The 15916-nt window shown below is 50.0% G+C and overlaps 1 protein-coding gene across 2 annotated transcripts in view; it reads right to left on the reverse strand.

Moving 5' to 3' along the window:
• Positions 1–4006: 4006 nt before the first annotated feature.
• St3gal4 (ST3 beta-galactoside alpha-2,3-sialyltransferase 4) overlaps positions 4007–15916 on the reverse strand; it is a 45750-nt gene continuing 33840 nt past the window's right edge. For both annotated transcript variants that reach the window (XM_005085833.4, XM_021222860.2), the window contains exons 2-11: positions 11663–11738; positions 11292–11379; positions 10835–10915; positions 10568–10665; positions 10211–10271; positions 9414–9509; positions 9117–9306; positions 8283–8426; positions 5205–5348; positions 4007–4892 (exon numbers count right to left, since the gene is read on the reverse strand). In XM_005085833.4, coding sequence (XP_005085890.1) covers positions 4806–4892; positions 5205–5348; positions 8283–8426; positions 9117–9306; positions 9414–9509; positions 10211–10271; positions 10568–10665; positions 10835–10915; positions 11292–11379; positions 11663–11678 — 1005 coding nt within the window. In that variant the 5' untranslated portion in view covers positions 11679–11738 and the 3' untranslated portion in view covers positions 4007–4805. The remainder of the gene's footprint in view (positions 4893–5204; positions 5349–8282; positions 8427–9116; positions 9307–9413; positions 9510–10210; positions 10272–10567; positions 10666–10834; positions 10916–11291; positions 11380–11662; positions 11739–15916) is intronic.

The following is a 15916-nucleotide window of genomic DNA, read 5'->3' on the forward strand; positions in this document are numbered from 1 at the left end:
CTCTGTCTCTGTCTCTGTCTGTCTCTGTCTCTCTCTCTCTCCTTCCCTCTCTCTCTGTCTCTCCCACTCTCTCTCTCTCTCCCTCTCTCTCTCTTTCCCTGCCCCCCTCTCTCTGTCTGTCTGTCTTGTTTTTCCATATAGGGTTTCTCTGTATAACAGTCCTGACATACTAGATTGGCCTTCAACTCACTGAAGTCCGACTGCCTCTGCCTCCCAATTGCTGGGATTAAAGGCGTGTGTCACCACTGCCCACCTGTCCCTACTTTCTTTGGACTTGACACTGAACAGGGTTTCTGTTGTTGTTGTTGTTTGTTTGTTTTGTTTTACAAAGAATGGTACAGGAAAAAAAAGTAGATGGAGTACACACACACACACACACCACTCTCCTTGATGTATAATGGGATTATATTCTGATACACTTCTTTGTTCATGATAAATATATTATAAATGTGCATTTAAGCTAGGTGTGGTGACAATGTATAATCCTAGCACTGAAGAGGTAGGAGTAGTGCTCTGACCTGGCCAGCCTGGGTTACACAATGAGTACCACAGCTAATTTAGGATGCACAGCAAGGCCCTGCCTCAAGGGGGGGGGGGGAGCAACAATCCACCTAGCCAGAACACAGCCCAGAGTAGAGCACCGTGGGTCCCCTGCTGTGACCACATGAATGGTTCAATGTGTTGTGGGTCACTGCCCCAGCCTAGCATCAAGGGAATATTCTTCCACATATCATTAGCTAGGAAGATCAAAATTCCACTGAATTCATCTTGATCACACAGTGGAATCCTCAGTAATTGAGGGCCATCTGCACACAGATCTAATTTCCTAAAACCACAGCCTGTACAGAACCGAGGTGATTTTGAACTACCAAATCATTTTCTGTAGCTATAATTAAGATTACCAAGTCATCAGAAGACTTTGAGGAGCACATATCAACTGTGGAGTTGTGCTTCTCACCATATTTAGGAAGCAACTGTTACATTTCACAGACCACTGGCACCAAGTGACTTCACCCTCCAAATTTTTCTCCAAGTATCCCTAGAGGTGTCAAACTGTAACTTGAAAGCCACTGCTAGAAAGGCAGCTTGAACCCGGTCTACTGATTATGCAAAACTTTGTTTCTGTCCTTTTACTGACACGGTGCTCTAAGCCTGTGGGCATACCAAGTGGGTTAACTCATTACTGGGGCAAGTACTTGGTCCCAAAAATCTAGCTCACTGGTTCCATACACTCTCCAGCATTTTCCATTATGCAAGGCTGTTTTACAATTCCGTTATTTATAACTCACTTTACGGTCCACACAATGTCTTTACAATCACTGTCCCATTAGATCCTTAGGATTTCATTGTGATACAGGCATGGGTAATCGGTATTTTCCAGATGGAGAAACAGAGGTTTCTTCGGCTAATTAAATGGCACAGCAGGGAGGGGCCGTTTTTGTGTGCACACTACACTTAACTGTCTAGCAGACAATACTGTTTCCAAGCTCAAATTTTTTGTAGACTAGACAGTCTCAGGAGGAAAGCAATCGAATATATACTTATGTCCTCTGAACACGTAAATCAAAACCTCAACTGGAGGGGCTGAAAAGATGGCTCAGCGGTTAAGAGAATGAAGCGCCAGACGACCAGAATTCGGTTCCCAAGCATCCACGATGGGCATCTCACAACCGCCTGTAACTTCAACGCCAGCGGGGTCCAACGCTTGACCTCATGTGCACGTATCATTCACAGACAGATTTAAAATAAAACAAATTAAAACAAAAAAAGCAAAAATAAAAGCAACACTTTTAAATTAAGACATCATTTAAATGTGTTAGATGGAAGATCTATACTATGTGCCGCCCAGGACAGTCGTCTCGAGCTGGGAGACCCTCCCTTTATTTCTAGGGCCTCAGTTTCCCCCGTGAAGGAGGACTTGGTTTGTAGACTCTAACGCCGTGGTTGAATACATCTTTTATTCCCCGGCAGTCGGTTTGTCCTCCCAGACCTCGTGGAGCAAGGCAGAGTTCGGAACAGCGATTGTTACCCCCGACTCCCCATTCACCGAGAGAACCCGGGAATCCAGAGCTCAGCCCGATGCAGCGGACCTGGGCGGAGAAACTCAGTCCGATGGCCCCGCCCAGCCACGGACAACGGTTAGACAGACAGCTCAGTCAAGCCCCCACCCCCACCCGCCTGGGGCGGGACCTGCGCCGTGCGCCTAATTTAACACCGCTCAAGGGCACCAGGGATTAGGATGGGTTTTATTGCAAACCAGATGGGAGGGTTGAAGGGAGGCCCATGAGATCTCCTAGAGTCTAGACTTAGAGCTGTGGATCTGGATACTTGTTAGAATTTGATTCTGTGCCCCACGCCCAGCCGCGTGAGACCCAGGAATCTCCATTTTTCAGTCACCCCAGGTAACTGACAAGTGGATGCATCTTCTGACTTTAAGAGGCGTCAGAATCAGGACTGAGCTGGGAGCGAACTAGCAGGAGTTACCCAGCGCAACCTGATGTAAACTCTTTTACTCCCCTCCTGCTGCCTTTTCAGGGCAAGGTTTAATCAGTACCAGGCAAGCTGGCAGACGACCCACTCGCATAAGTTGGGCTGAAAACTTCCTTCCTAGAACACCAAGGAGCCCCATCCAACAACTCCACATCAAAGCTCCACTCCCAGGCCTGACCCTTGCAGGGTATTGCCTCAGCTTGCAGAGCTTGAAGAGAGCTCGGCCCGCTCCCATCCCCAGCTAAGAACGGCCTGGGTGGATGCCCAGATACACACTTTGCTATGTATGTGATCGTGAGGGTCTCGCTGTCAACCTAAGATTATAAACTCCCCCATGTATGTGAACTTGTGGAGTTGGGAGGGGCAGTGTGACGCAGTGTACGGCTTCCGGCTCAAGTTGAGTCACGTTCAGTATCAGGCAGTGACCTCAGTCCAGGGCAGCTGGATCATATGTGCAGACAGTCACTTTCATAGGCCTTGGATGGAGAAATGGACACTCCCTTTTTGGTGCCTAGAAGAGGCACTCACGATCCCCTACAAAGTTTTCCAAAGACAAAGCCTCTAAAATAGCTTGTCCCAGTGGGTAGAGAAATGGGGCTTCAGACACTAGGGTCCAACTGCTTTTGAGAATCACCTCAGACCACACACAGCACCCTTGAGCAGGAGCATGCTGTTGGATGAGGCTGGCTGTTCTCGGTACTGGCCCAGTGTGGTGTCATCCTCCTCATTTCCTCCCAAGTCACTGCCCCTCTGTATCTGTCCCATCCCGGCCTGGCTTGTCTCAAAACCTCAAGACTTAGCTCCTTCTGAGAAAGCCAGGAACACAGCTGTGAGTTCCAGTCCCCGAGGGGCAGTTCCAACACTCCTTCCTGGCTCCAGATGTGAAGGAAAAGCTGGGGGGGGGGGCAGTAGGCCCAGCTGGCAGCCGAGCAGGGATTGGAGGGTGGAGAATAAAGGCCAGGGAGCCAAGCAAATGGCAGGACTGAAGATTCAAGGGCCCTGGGAAAGAAAGCCTCATTCCCTGGACCAGTGACTGGCTGACAGGACTTGCCAAATCCCTCCAGTGCCGTCCTCCAGCCCTGCCCACTCCAACCTTGGCAAACTGTACTGCTGCACTCATAGGACCTCCTGCCAGCTCTATTTTATGACTCCCACTTAATGTGAGAGGAGAAATAGCTTTCTCTGTGTAACCCCACCCTGTCCTTAAAACATGCGATTCCCGGCCTAGAGGGAGGATGACGGGAAGGGTACTGCCACTGGTACCCTTCACCTCTCCTCCCGTCCTCGGTCCCTTTGGATGCAAGATGCCAGGCTGGATGTCTGAAGACAGGGCTGATCTGGGCACTGGCTGCTCACATCCTCTGCCAGGATGGTCATGCTCACCTGGGCACCATCCCAATAAAAGTTCTTTCCTGAAATGGCTGTGTCCTCCTATAATCTCAGGTCTGTGCATTATCACACTCCCAGCAATATTCTCCCCAACTTGAAAAGACACAGAATCTCACAAGTGCTTCCATTTTAGGAAAAAAAATATTTTAATGGTCTTTTATAACCTCTTTTCCAGGTGAGGCCCCTTCTAGATGGAGCCCCCTTGTCAATGCCCTTCCCATGCCTGCTGAGAAGTGCAACCTCTCTCTGGAGGACACCCTCCCACTCTTGATGTCTCCATCCTCCTGGGAGGCCAGCTCTAGTTCGGGGCCTTAACAGGCCAATTTTATTAAAAAGTGGGCAGAACACTGTACTGTGTTCCTTTTGTGAATGCCAGGGGACCAGCCCATTGCATTTTTCTATCTCTTAATTAAATAGAGTGTTAAATAATCTCTTGTTGTTGGGGCCAGGCACGTTGTACATGCCTTTAATCCCAACACTTGGGAGGCAGAGGCAGGTGGGTCTCTGTGAGTTCAAGGCCAGCCTGGTCTATAGAGTGAGTTCCAGATTAGCCAGGGCTACACAGTCAGACCCTGTCTCAAAACAAAAAACAAAACAAAACAAAAAACAAAAAACAAAACCAACCAACCAAAGAACCCCCCAAAACAAATGAAATCTCTGTGTGCTGGCAGAGAGACGCTGCCACAGCAGCAAGCCCCCCCACGTTGGCCAGGCTCCTTTAGCCTCAGTGTGTACACCTATCTGGATTTGGACTCCACCAGAGTAGCCAGGCATAGCCTCTCCTGAGACCCGTCCACTCCCAGAACACCCTTCCCATTGAGGGTGAGTTCAAGTGAGTTGTACTGGCACCAGGCATCCCAACACCGTAGACAGGGGCCACTCAAGTGGCAAAGTAGGGAACTGGCATGTTACAGCTCTCATCCACGTCAGAAGTACGTGAGGTTCTTCACAGCGCCCATCTCTAGCATCCGCTTGATGGCTAGGGCCTCTTGGGAGACATTGTGCCCTGACCCCTGTGGAGACAGCCAAGGAAGTGAGTGAGCCCCCCCATACCTCTCTGTCTTCAGAAGGTCCCCCTCCCCCACTCCCTGGCCCCACACTTCTTGGGAGTTTTCTGCCTTATGTGGGCTCTCAGAAGGGAGACAGAAGTCATGTAGCAAATGCAGAGGATGCCAGCTGGGGTGCCCAGATGCCCAGGTCCCACTTCTGACACTGAATGACCATATCCCGAACCACATCGTGACCCAATGCACCCCCCCATCCAACATCCTTCTCCTCCTCACCCAACATCCTAGCACACTGGGCTCCCAAGCAGGGCTGCTTACCGCCATAGACTTAAGCGTGATCTGTTCATAGTAGTGGATGGTCTGCTTCTTGTTGTAGGCGTCTGGGTAGCCGAAGCCAGCGATGTGCACCAGGTCGCAGAGGTGGAGGGCCAAGGTGATGGCTAGCAGACCTGTCGTTGGTTTCTGAGGGACAGAGAAGGGGGATTTGAAAGAGCCCAGTCCCCTCCTCCTCTACCGCCCGCCTCATGCACGCTCAGGCTCAGTGCTCTGTCATGGAAATACCCTTTACAGGGCAACGGCTAAGCAACTGAGCACTTGAGTACAGCCGAGGAAGTGATTTGCTACTCTGAAATTCTAAAGTTTTTGCCACGCAGGAGCTAGAACCTGGGTCTTGTGTATTCTAGGTAAGTGCTCTACCACTGCTCTGCACCCCTGATTATTAAGGTGTAGATCTGGAGATCTAACTATTTGTTATTTTTATGTGTATGCGCCTGCTTGAGTTATGTACACCATGTGCTGGAAGAAGCATTGGGCCCCCTGGAACTAGTTATAGGTGGTGGTAAACTGCCCAAAGTGGGTTCATGTAACTAAGCCCAGGTCCTCTGCCGAAGCAGTGAGTGTCCTGAACTGCTAAGCCACCTCCTCAGCTCCTAAATTTAAGTTGTTATATGTCTAGTGGCTACTGTGGTTATCTTATCAACTTGGTTAGACTGAGACATACCTAGGAAATTTCTATAGTACACTTCTAGGAGTGTCTGTGAAAGACAGTAAGGATTATCTAAAGAGTGAAGACCCACCCTAAAGGTGGGTGGCCCCATCCCACAGGTAAGGGACCTGCTTCCCACATGCCACATGTGAGTGCTCAGTGTCCTCCCTGCCATGACTGACTAAAACCTCTCTGAGGCCATGAGCAAAATCTCTCCTTCCATTGTAGAAGAAAGTCTGGCTGACACAGCAGCATACAAGATAACACAACTCCACAGATGTGGGTCTCCAGGGAGGGTCATGGCAGTGAAAATGACAATAGTGACAATCGCCACAATCCCATCTGTTGCTTGAGTACTTTTACTATGTATCAGGCACCATGCTGAGTGTGAACACAGTATAATACACCATCTCCTTCACTCTCCTTCCAAACACATATGCACAGATATTATTATTAGCCTCATTCTGTAAATGAGGAAACTGGAGCTTACAAATATAAATAGCTTGCTCAGAGGGAAATAGGGATCTGCCTTCCTCCTGGGACCTGACAGGTCAGCACTCGTGGCTGTGTGATCTTTCGTGGGATGATATACCTCTCTGTAAAGCAGGGTCAAAGATATCTTGCCTGTGCCCACCTGCTGTGAGGATCCCATTCCCTTCACCCCCAATTTATCCACAGCAATGGGCAACTGAATATTCAAATGTCAGACAGCTTGTCCTGCTAAGCTCCAGCGGTCAACTTTATAGAGCATCTCCCCTGCCCACTCACTCCGAGAGTCACTTGCAGGACTCCACAAGGCTTCTTAAAGCCAATTTTCTCCCAGCATCTCTTTCAATTTTGTCCCCGCATTGCGTCCTGGTAGGCCTTCTTTTTCACACTTGCTCCCTTTTAAGGCAGGATCTCATGTAGCCCTGGCTGGCTTTGAACTTATGTGTAGCTGAGGCTCACTTTGAAATCCTACCTCTACCTCTCAAGTGCTGGGATTACAGGGCATCTCCTACTCCACTTGGCCACCCCTGCCAGTTTAACCACCCTGTGCTCTCTCATCCAGTTTGGGGTCCTGCAGAGTGGCATGGCCGTCACCAGCTCTGCTTCCTCCCAGTTTGGGGTCCTGCAGAGTGGCATGGCCGTCACCAGCTCTGCTTCCTCCCAGTTTGGGGTCCTGCAGAGTGGCATGGCCGTCACCAGCTCTGCTTCCTCCCAGTTTGGGGTCCTGCAGAGTGGCATGGCCGTCACCAGCTCTGCTTCCTCACTACAGTCCTCACACCGCCCTTCCTCCTGGCATTCTCTGCATTAAACCAGTATAGCACAATTGCCCATTCATCCACACAGGAACTAGAACTGCTTCGGAGCATCTACTCTGCCACACAGCATCTCTTTAGAGCAGGGGCACAGCTTATTCTGCAAGCATGTGGGCTCAGGCTCACCACTAGGCAGCCACGCTGCAGGCGTGCAACACATGATGTTGAATAATATAGATAGTCAAGAATAACCGGGCTGGAGAGATGGCTAGGCTAGGCTCATGACCAAAAATATAAGAATAACCATTTATCTAAAATTTGGCTAATATTATCCAGGTATAGTGGTTCATACTTGTAAACCCAGAACTTGGGAGAATTACCTTGGGTTTGATAGCCTGTCTCAAGAAAACTAACCAAACAGTAAGGGGTAAATACTGATAGAGCAGCCACTGTACTCCAACTTTATCTTCTTAAGCACAAATCTATCCCCTCCATGCAGATAAGCAATAGAAATCTCCTAGTACTAGACCTGCCTAATAACCACAGCAGAGTCCTGCTGCTGACCTCCTTCTGCTGTCTCACATGCCCCCCATGAGAAAGTCTAAGACACATGGGAAAACTGTAAAACCATAGTATGGGGTAAACCCTGCCAGGCAAAGACTACCAGGACAGAGTGCTGAAATCAAAACTGTGACTCATAAAACAACTACAGTCCCCTAAGCTGGTTCACCATAGCCATGACACTCAAGAGAGACTGTTGAAGTTTAGTCTCCATTCACTCCACCAGATCAATATGTTCTAAGATAAGATTGCAGGCTAGGAGTCTAAACAGTAACTCAGCATTGACACAAGCTGATCTTAAAGATGGGGCCAGGGAATAGGCTGGCAGCTCCCAGGTTTTACAGATTCTGACCAGAACCTGCTAAAAACATCTAAAAGACCAGCACCCAAGTCAAATCTAGACCTTTCTCTCACTCCTACTTTCAGGGTACCTCAATTCCCCAAAGTATACACTGTCCATCGAGGTAACACACTACAAAACCTATCTTCAAAGTTCAAGTGCAAGCTGCACCCACAATCACTCTTCCTTCTCAATAGTTCCTCTCCACGTTCCACCCATGACCCCAGTCTCCTCCTAACTTGGTCTCCCTGTCACCAGCTCCTCATCACCTGCTTGATCTTTCGTGACTGCTGTATGGGCAGGCTCAGGAGCTTGTCTGCTGCAATCTCCATAAAGAAGGGGTTGAGAATCCGAATCTGTTTAGGGTTGACATCCCAGATGAGGGGAGGCTGTTTCCAGAAACCTTTCCGTACCTATGGGTCAGAAGGGAGAGATGAAAATAGGTAAAGATCTGTTTCTCAACTCTAATCCACTTGGTGGTCTTCAGGCAGAGGATGGGGTCCAAGTCAAGGTTGATAACTCAGGAGTGCAGGTACCTCAGAAATGAGGTAAGACTTGTGCCAGAGATGAGAGACCAAAGGAGAGATCAAGGGGTGCCCTTATCAGGAAGGAAGGGTAATATTATGGAGAGAGGGCAGGGTCTGACCACTCCCTATTTCAGAGATATGCCAACAAGAAGGGGCTTGAGCCTTTGGCTGTCTACATACTAGACAAAAAATGCCAGATCAGACAGTTCAGCCTTCAACCACATGGCCAAGTGAGGCAGTAGGACCTTGGTAGGGACCATCGGGAAAGGCACAAAAATGCTGCCTGTCCCAAGATAACTGTGGGACAGCTCTCCTGTTCCCAGGTTTCTCCCACATTCTGACAGTGCTCCTATTCCAGGCAAACTTCCAGCCCCGAGGGTCTCTGGCTGCCACCCCAACTGCTACAGGCTCTTGAGGTGTAACACAGGGCAGCTTATCAGCAGCCCTACAAAAGAATGCCCTTGACAGAAGCCCAAGGCTCCCGCTGTGGAGAGCCGGGTTCACTCTGTCCCGTCACCTCTTTAGGATCATCACAGGGCACTCTGTGGGATATGAAGCCCATCTATCCCAATTTACCCGCTTCTTATCACTCAAGATGGTTTCAATCCAGTGGAAGTCCATTGCCTTGAAAGCTACCAGGACCAAGAGCGTGTCTGGGTTGTTTTCTATTTTGGGGTCGAAGTGGGCCGACTCAGGGTAGAAGAGACGTATGGTGGTTTTAGAGCCCACATCTGCCTCGTAACCAGCCACAGGAGCATTGTTCAATCTGGGCCAGGGAAAGAATATCCATTACTAGAGCTTATCAGGCCTTTTGGAAGCCCCCTGTTTGGGACATCCAGGACCCAAAAAGAAGCAAGAGGGATGGTCACACACCTGATGACCACATCGTACTTGTTGATGATACTTCCCAGTGAACTGTTCCGCAACCGGTGCCCATTCCCCACCACAACACAACGACGACACCGGAGGCTGCCATGGAGAGAGGAGTGGTCAAACCCAGAAGTGGCCCCTGCTCCACTGAACTCTCACTGCTCTGCATCTGCCTGAGAGCCACATCAGGTCACGTCTAGGTTCTCTTCAGCCCCTGGTCTACGCAAGTCAGGCACGCTAAGTGGCCCTGCTAATGGTCCCACTGACCTTGAAGTCCTGGGCCTCAAAGTGAAATACAAACAAGCCAAGCGTGGCAAAGAGATAAGGAGCGGAAGGAAGGCACACAGGAGTACCACAGGAAACCCCAGCACAAGAGCTGGGACAGGAGGCACACACCTGTCACCTCAGCACTTAGGAAGTGCTAGAGGAAAAGTGCAGAATTCAAACCCATCCTGGGCTACATAAAGGAAAAAATAAATAAAATGCAAGAATAGACAGGAGAAGGGAGCAGGGGAGAAACCCTAGGACACAGCTCCCTAGACTGTTGCCCAGGTTTGTCTGTTGCCATGGCAATACCTTCAGCAGCTTCTGCCTACTCTGACATCTAGATGCGGAGGTTAGGTTACTGTGGTTTTAGAGTACCTATATCTCCTGGAGACAGGCAGGCCAGGGAGGGCCAAATTGGCCACAGTGAACCAGCGACTAGAGACTGGCTGACATGGCACTAACCAAGATGATTTCACACTGGAGCAGGGAAAGGTGAAGATGCCCAGACGACAAAGAGAAGAACAGCTCCTTACCTCTGTATGCTCTCAGGTATAGAATAGCTAGTGATGGCTAACACCCGGAGAAGAAGGTCTTCTACAAAAAGAATGAACAGAAGGAACCAAGACTGTGGTCATCGTCATTTTAAAGACTCCTCCTACTCTCCACTCCCCAGATTTTTCTCTCCTTGACATAGGTACCTGGTTCTGGGCAAAAGAACCCAGGCATGGAGCAAGTGGATAGCAATATCCAACAGTGTGGCTCCCATGAATAGGGCATGAACTTCCCACTTGCTTGGATAGGACAACTCGTTATTTTACCACTTCCTTTGGTCCCGCAGAGCAGCTCTTAGGCAATGAGCTGCTATTCCACTGAGCTGAGGAATAACTTACCACTGCCTTTGGTCCCAAAGGGCAACTCATAGGTAGATGGTATCTTTTCCCAGAAATAATCCTTAAGCTGCAGGAAGATGGGCTGTTCCCTAGAATGGCTATACAAGGTTGAATGAGAAAGAGATTAATCTGACTGAGCAGGGTCAGGCCTCTATTATATCTCCTTGTCTTTCTTCCAGCTTCATCCACCCTCCAGTCAGTTAGCAACGAGGCAAAAGACCCTCAATCCCGCTCTCCCCATGCTCTGTCCCATCACCAGGTGCTTACTTGCCGAAAATCTTAGAGGCCTGCCTCTCTGCCTCACCCTGGAAGCATGGCTCTTTCTTCTCTGAGTTGGGAAGATAAAAGCTGGAGAGAGAAAGAGAAGCGTGAGGAGGCCCAGTCAACTGAACCCCGGGGCCAGCATCCCAGGCAGAGTCCACCTCCCCAGTGATGGCACAGAGGTCCTATGATACTGGAGAAGGACGTACAGAGTTAGTATCTCTTCAAACCAAGTTCCACTGTGAGCACAAATCATACAGGGTACAGATCTTTCTGCCCTAACATTTCCTCTGCAGGTGATCCCAGAAACCACCTGGATTCCTACCCACACCCATCCTACCCACCCTCATGGAGGGACTCTGGACTAGCAGCTGAAGAGGAAAGGTCAGGCCAAGGTTCTCAAGACTTTGTGTCAGCCCATCCCTGGCAAGAAGCAACGGGAGCACAAAGAAAGCATACTCACAGATCAAAGTACGTATCTTCTCCGGAGATGGAGTACCACACCATGACGACGACAAAGACCAGAGCCAGCATGGCCAGGAACCTACAGCCTGCAAGGTACATGCACAGAGATGCTGGACAGGAAGATACAGCCCCAGGCCACCTTCTCCTTTGCCTATCCTGGGCTCCTCTACCCCTAGCACAGCAGACCCAGTCCCTGGCCCTCTCGTGTCCCTAGCCAAGAGCTGGGACCCAAGTATTTCTGGTGTCAGGATGAACAGAGGGTCCATGGCTCCCAGTGTGACTCTCTACACCCCTGATGGGGATCCCAAGATGCTGCTGAGGATGGCTGCTGAACCCTCCAGCACGGGGGAGGCCCTGGACAGCACTCACGGGATTTGCTGGTCATGTTTCTCAGCAGATAGCAGGGTTCCTGGGGAGAAGTGTCATCCCGGCTGCCTCGGGCCACCTAGAAGGCAGGAGTTCTGGGTGTCAGTCTAAGCTCCACTTGTACTCCTACCCAGACACTGGAGCAGATCACACCTGACCCTTTCCACAAAGCTACTCCATGGGGTAGCCAACCCCAGGTGACCTTCCTCCTTAGCTCTCTCAGAGGGTAGGGTGAGGGTTCTAGGAAGAGCCCTGCTACAGGAAGGGGGGAACTGAGATCCCAGCCTCTTTCAGTTCCCATGCCAGACTTACTGACACCAATATCCAGCATTTTGACTCAGTTTGGGGGACAAATAGGTACATCCACCTTTTCTGACGCAAAAGTTAACTGTGCCAGATTTTGATTGGCACTTGACCCAGCTGAAGCTCATGCCATCTGTGGCCACTGCTGCCTCTGGCCCCATTAGCAATCTCAGCCAGCCAGATGCACTGGGACAGACACTGAGATGAGGATGGGACTCTGAAGGTCCTCAAGAAACCCTCTTCCCAGCCCTTCTAGACTCTGGAAGTACCCAGGCCTCACTTCCTACGATGCATGGTAAACCCAGGAAGGAAGGCTGGTGAGGTAGGAGAGGGGTCAGGGAGCTCCGAGGGTGTGGCTTGACAAGGAGTCAAGGGTTATTTCCCTTGTCAGTGGGTAAAGGTCAGCGAAGTAATACTGGAGGTCAGAAAACCATGAATTGCTCTATGGACCAAGTCCACTAGGACCACACTCCTAAGAAATCTATGTGGCTTACCAGCCATAGGGAAATGCATAGATGCCAAGCGCCAGCTTCTTCCAGCCTATGTTCCTTCCATCCTGCTCTGTTCCTCAAATGGTCAGGAACAGAAAAATCAAAGCCATGCACTGAACACATGCATTCCACAGACATGGGCTGCCATGAGTTTGGATGGATCCTAGGACAAGCATTTTTACCTACAGAGCAAGTGACTCATGATCGTCTGTGAAAGGAATCACTGGTTTGTGCTCTCCTGAGGCCAAGTAAAACATCTTAGATTATTTCTTGGAAGCAGGTCAACATCTGGAGGAAGTGTTGTCTATCACAATCATAAATCTATGATTCTGAGAGCAGGCCTATTATGGAGTCAAGGCTGTGACCCCAAGAGGAGACATTCCCCAGATCCCAGTATGAGTTCAAGAACCACGACCAAATAAACAAACAAAAACCTCCAACAAAATAAAGCAAACAAAAAACAAAACAAGAAACCCAAACAACTGAGTATAGGGTAAGACCCAGACATACACACACTTCTTCATTCCTCTGTAAGGTTACTAGTGGCCATCTGCAAAACCCTGGAGGGGATGCCCACCCCACCCCCCAAGAAGGAAAGAGAGATAAAGACTAATTTTTGTTCTGATGGAAGCTCCACCTCAGCCCCTGGCATACATATACCTAAAGAGTTTGGAATGTTCTGGTGAAGTTCTACCTCAATACCCCTCCCCAATCTCTCTCTCCCCAAATCCTGCCAAATCCCAGAAAGCCAGCCAAACAGGGCTCCTCCCCCAGAGATGCTCAAAACCATTCCTACAGGGTATTTAAATTGCCATCCCCCCCCCCATGAAAACAGACATATGGTTTTTCTGATCTCTCTTTTCTGTTTCCTCTCTGGAGGGCTGGAAATTCATCCGGGAGTGTTTTATACATTAAACCTGGGCTTTTTCTAATTTGGTTTGATTTGGATTACTGCGTTGGTGGAGAGGCTTACTGGGGTGCGGAAACTTTTCATCCCGTGGTCCCACTGAGGGTTGTTTTCCCCCCTCCAGCCAGGGGCCATGTGGTGGGAACACACCCTTCTCCCCTACACCTGCTCTCCACTGAAGTTGGCATCTGACTGGGTAAGTTGTCCTTTCCAAGCCATTGCCTTGGAGGCCCAGGGTCTCTTCTGATTTGGGGGGTGTCCTGTCAAAGACACGGCCGTGCCAGTCCCCTGACCCATTTCTGGAGCAAAGGCCTGCCTTTGTTCCATGGGACCCCTTCTTCAGAAGATGTTCTGTTCAAGGGAATATCCTATACCCCTCCCTTTTTTTAACCAAAGCCTACCACAGTGAACGCATTACGTTAGGTTTAGGGTCATGACATAGACTTGTGTAATGGGCACCTGCAATTTGAAGCCAGATGCCCAAATGCCTTTGGGCTGCCTTTTACAAAATCTTTTTAAATTGAGGTTGTTCAATTATATGTCCTGAACACCTGATTTCTCTGGCCTCAAAATGCCTTTGACAATGGTACATGATGGCCACTGGAGGAAATTTTTGAGTTTCCCATCCTCCCTGTTTTCAGGTGTGGGGACAAGTGAACAGAACCACCAGATGTTCACGGTTTCTGGGTACTGAACTCCCGCCCACCCCTCAGTAGCCAGTGCCCCACAGTACCAGTGTTGCTGGCTAGGGTCATGGTACCCCCAGATTCCTACCTATCTGGGAACTGGGACCCTGAAAATTCTGCCCCGACCATGCTGCCGCAGACACTAGTCCCTCCCCCACTCCCCTGACCCCTGCCTACCTACCCCCCTTCCATGGGCCACAAGTGCCATTCAGTGACCAACATTCCTCACATCTACCCCCCTTCCACTCCTTGTGTCTCCCGCCACATTGTCAGCCCCCCCCCACTCCAGGACAAAGGTAGCAGAGCAACCTCCTCCTTACCCACCTTCCTTTGTCCTACTGCCCCTCCCTACCCTTCCATGCCACAACCTAACACCTCCTCCAAACCACACCCTTGCCAAATCCTCCCTGGTCTCTCCTCATGCCCAGTTTCACCAAACCCCTGCCAACGGTTCAACCTGGCATGACCTGTATGTCATCTAAGCCTCCACGCTTACTCCTGAAGAGTGAAGTCGAGTTCAGGCAGCAGCCAGACAGTACTTGGACCAGACTCACCTAGTGGACAGTTCTGTCCCTGTGGGTGACATGGTGATGCCAGCTACAGAACCACACTGGAACTATCAACCAGGTCAAAATGGCCGGCAGAGGCGGGACACCATGGTCCGCTGCCTCCTTCAGGGTATGAAGATGGTCTCTGGAAAAAGTTATTATTTTTGATAAACTCCAAGAGATTACACAGCTAGCTGACAAAAAGTTGGCTATTTTTCTAAATCAGCTACGAGAGACCATGGTATACTTGACTTGACCTGGTCTTCCCAGTGGGAGCCACAGTCCTGGCCACCCATTTTATTTCTCCGTCAGACCCATGTTAGTAAAAAAAATGTAAAAGGCTGAGAGGGTCCCCAAACTCGTGAAAATGGCTTTTAAAGTTCTCAGTGCCCAAGAAGAGGCAGCCAATCCCTCCTGACAAACAAGGCTATGCTCCAAGCCCAAGCTGCAGCTGTCCTGAGGCCACCAGAGGCCACCACACAGGGGACAAAGGAAGTTGACCACAAGGCTCTATCCCTCTGGAGCTCAGCCCAAGTCAACTCCCCCAGGAGCCTGCTTCAAATTCGGTGAGGAGGACCACTAAGTCACAATATTGCCCTGACCTTCAGCCTCTGACAAGGCTATGCCCTGTCTGCTGGGATGCTCCTGTGTGGGCCTGCCCTCTATGCCACACCTTGGAGGCCCAGCCTCACCAACACAGGCAGCTAAGACTGTTCCAGCCTTCCAACTACTTGGCCCTCCCTTCTTCCCATTGCCCTTACCCACCTCCAGGGCCACCCCACATTCTCCTACAGGACTAAGCCCTTTCAACCCCCTTTACCAAAAGCCCTTCATACCCAATCACCACCTCCTAACCCAAATTCCTCCACTGGACTAAATTCCTCCACTGGCTGGATAGGGCAGGTGTCAATAATCTATTTTTTTTTCCTAGCAACTAGTCTTTCCTGCTTCCTCAAAAAACAAACGCCTGAGGTCTCCAGGATGGCAGTTAACCAGATGCTTCTCCACACACCTCCTACTGATTGTGAGTCCACCAACTGCCAACTCCCCTCCCCCACATCACCCAATGCCCACAGGAAGCAGCCAGACATGAACAGGTGTCCATATACCCCAAAGAGTCTGGGATGTTCTAATGGAAGTTCCACCTCAGCCCCTGGCATCCATCCATATACCCAAAGAGTCTGGAATGTTCTGGAAGAAGTTCCACCTCAATACCCCTCCCCCACCTCTTGTTGTATGAGTTCTAATTGGTCTTAATAATAAAAACCCAGAGTCTGATAGTAGGGGGTGAAAGCTAAAAGATCAGAGAAGCAGAGTAGCCA

The sequence above is a fragment of the Mesocricetus auratus genome, unplaced genomic scaffold, assembly GCF_017639785.1.
Source record: "Mesocricetus auratus isolate SY011 unplaced genomic scaffold, BCM_Maur_2.0 Super-Scaffold_100022, whole genome shotgun sequence".
In the NCBI taxonomy this organism is placed as follows: Eukaryota; Metazoa; Chordata; class Mammalia; order Rodentia; family Cricetidae; genus Mesocricetus; species Mesocricetus auratus.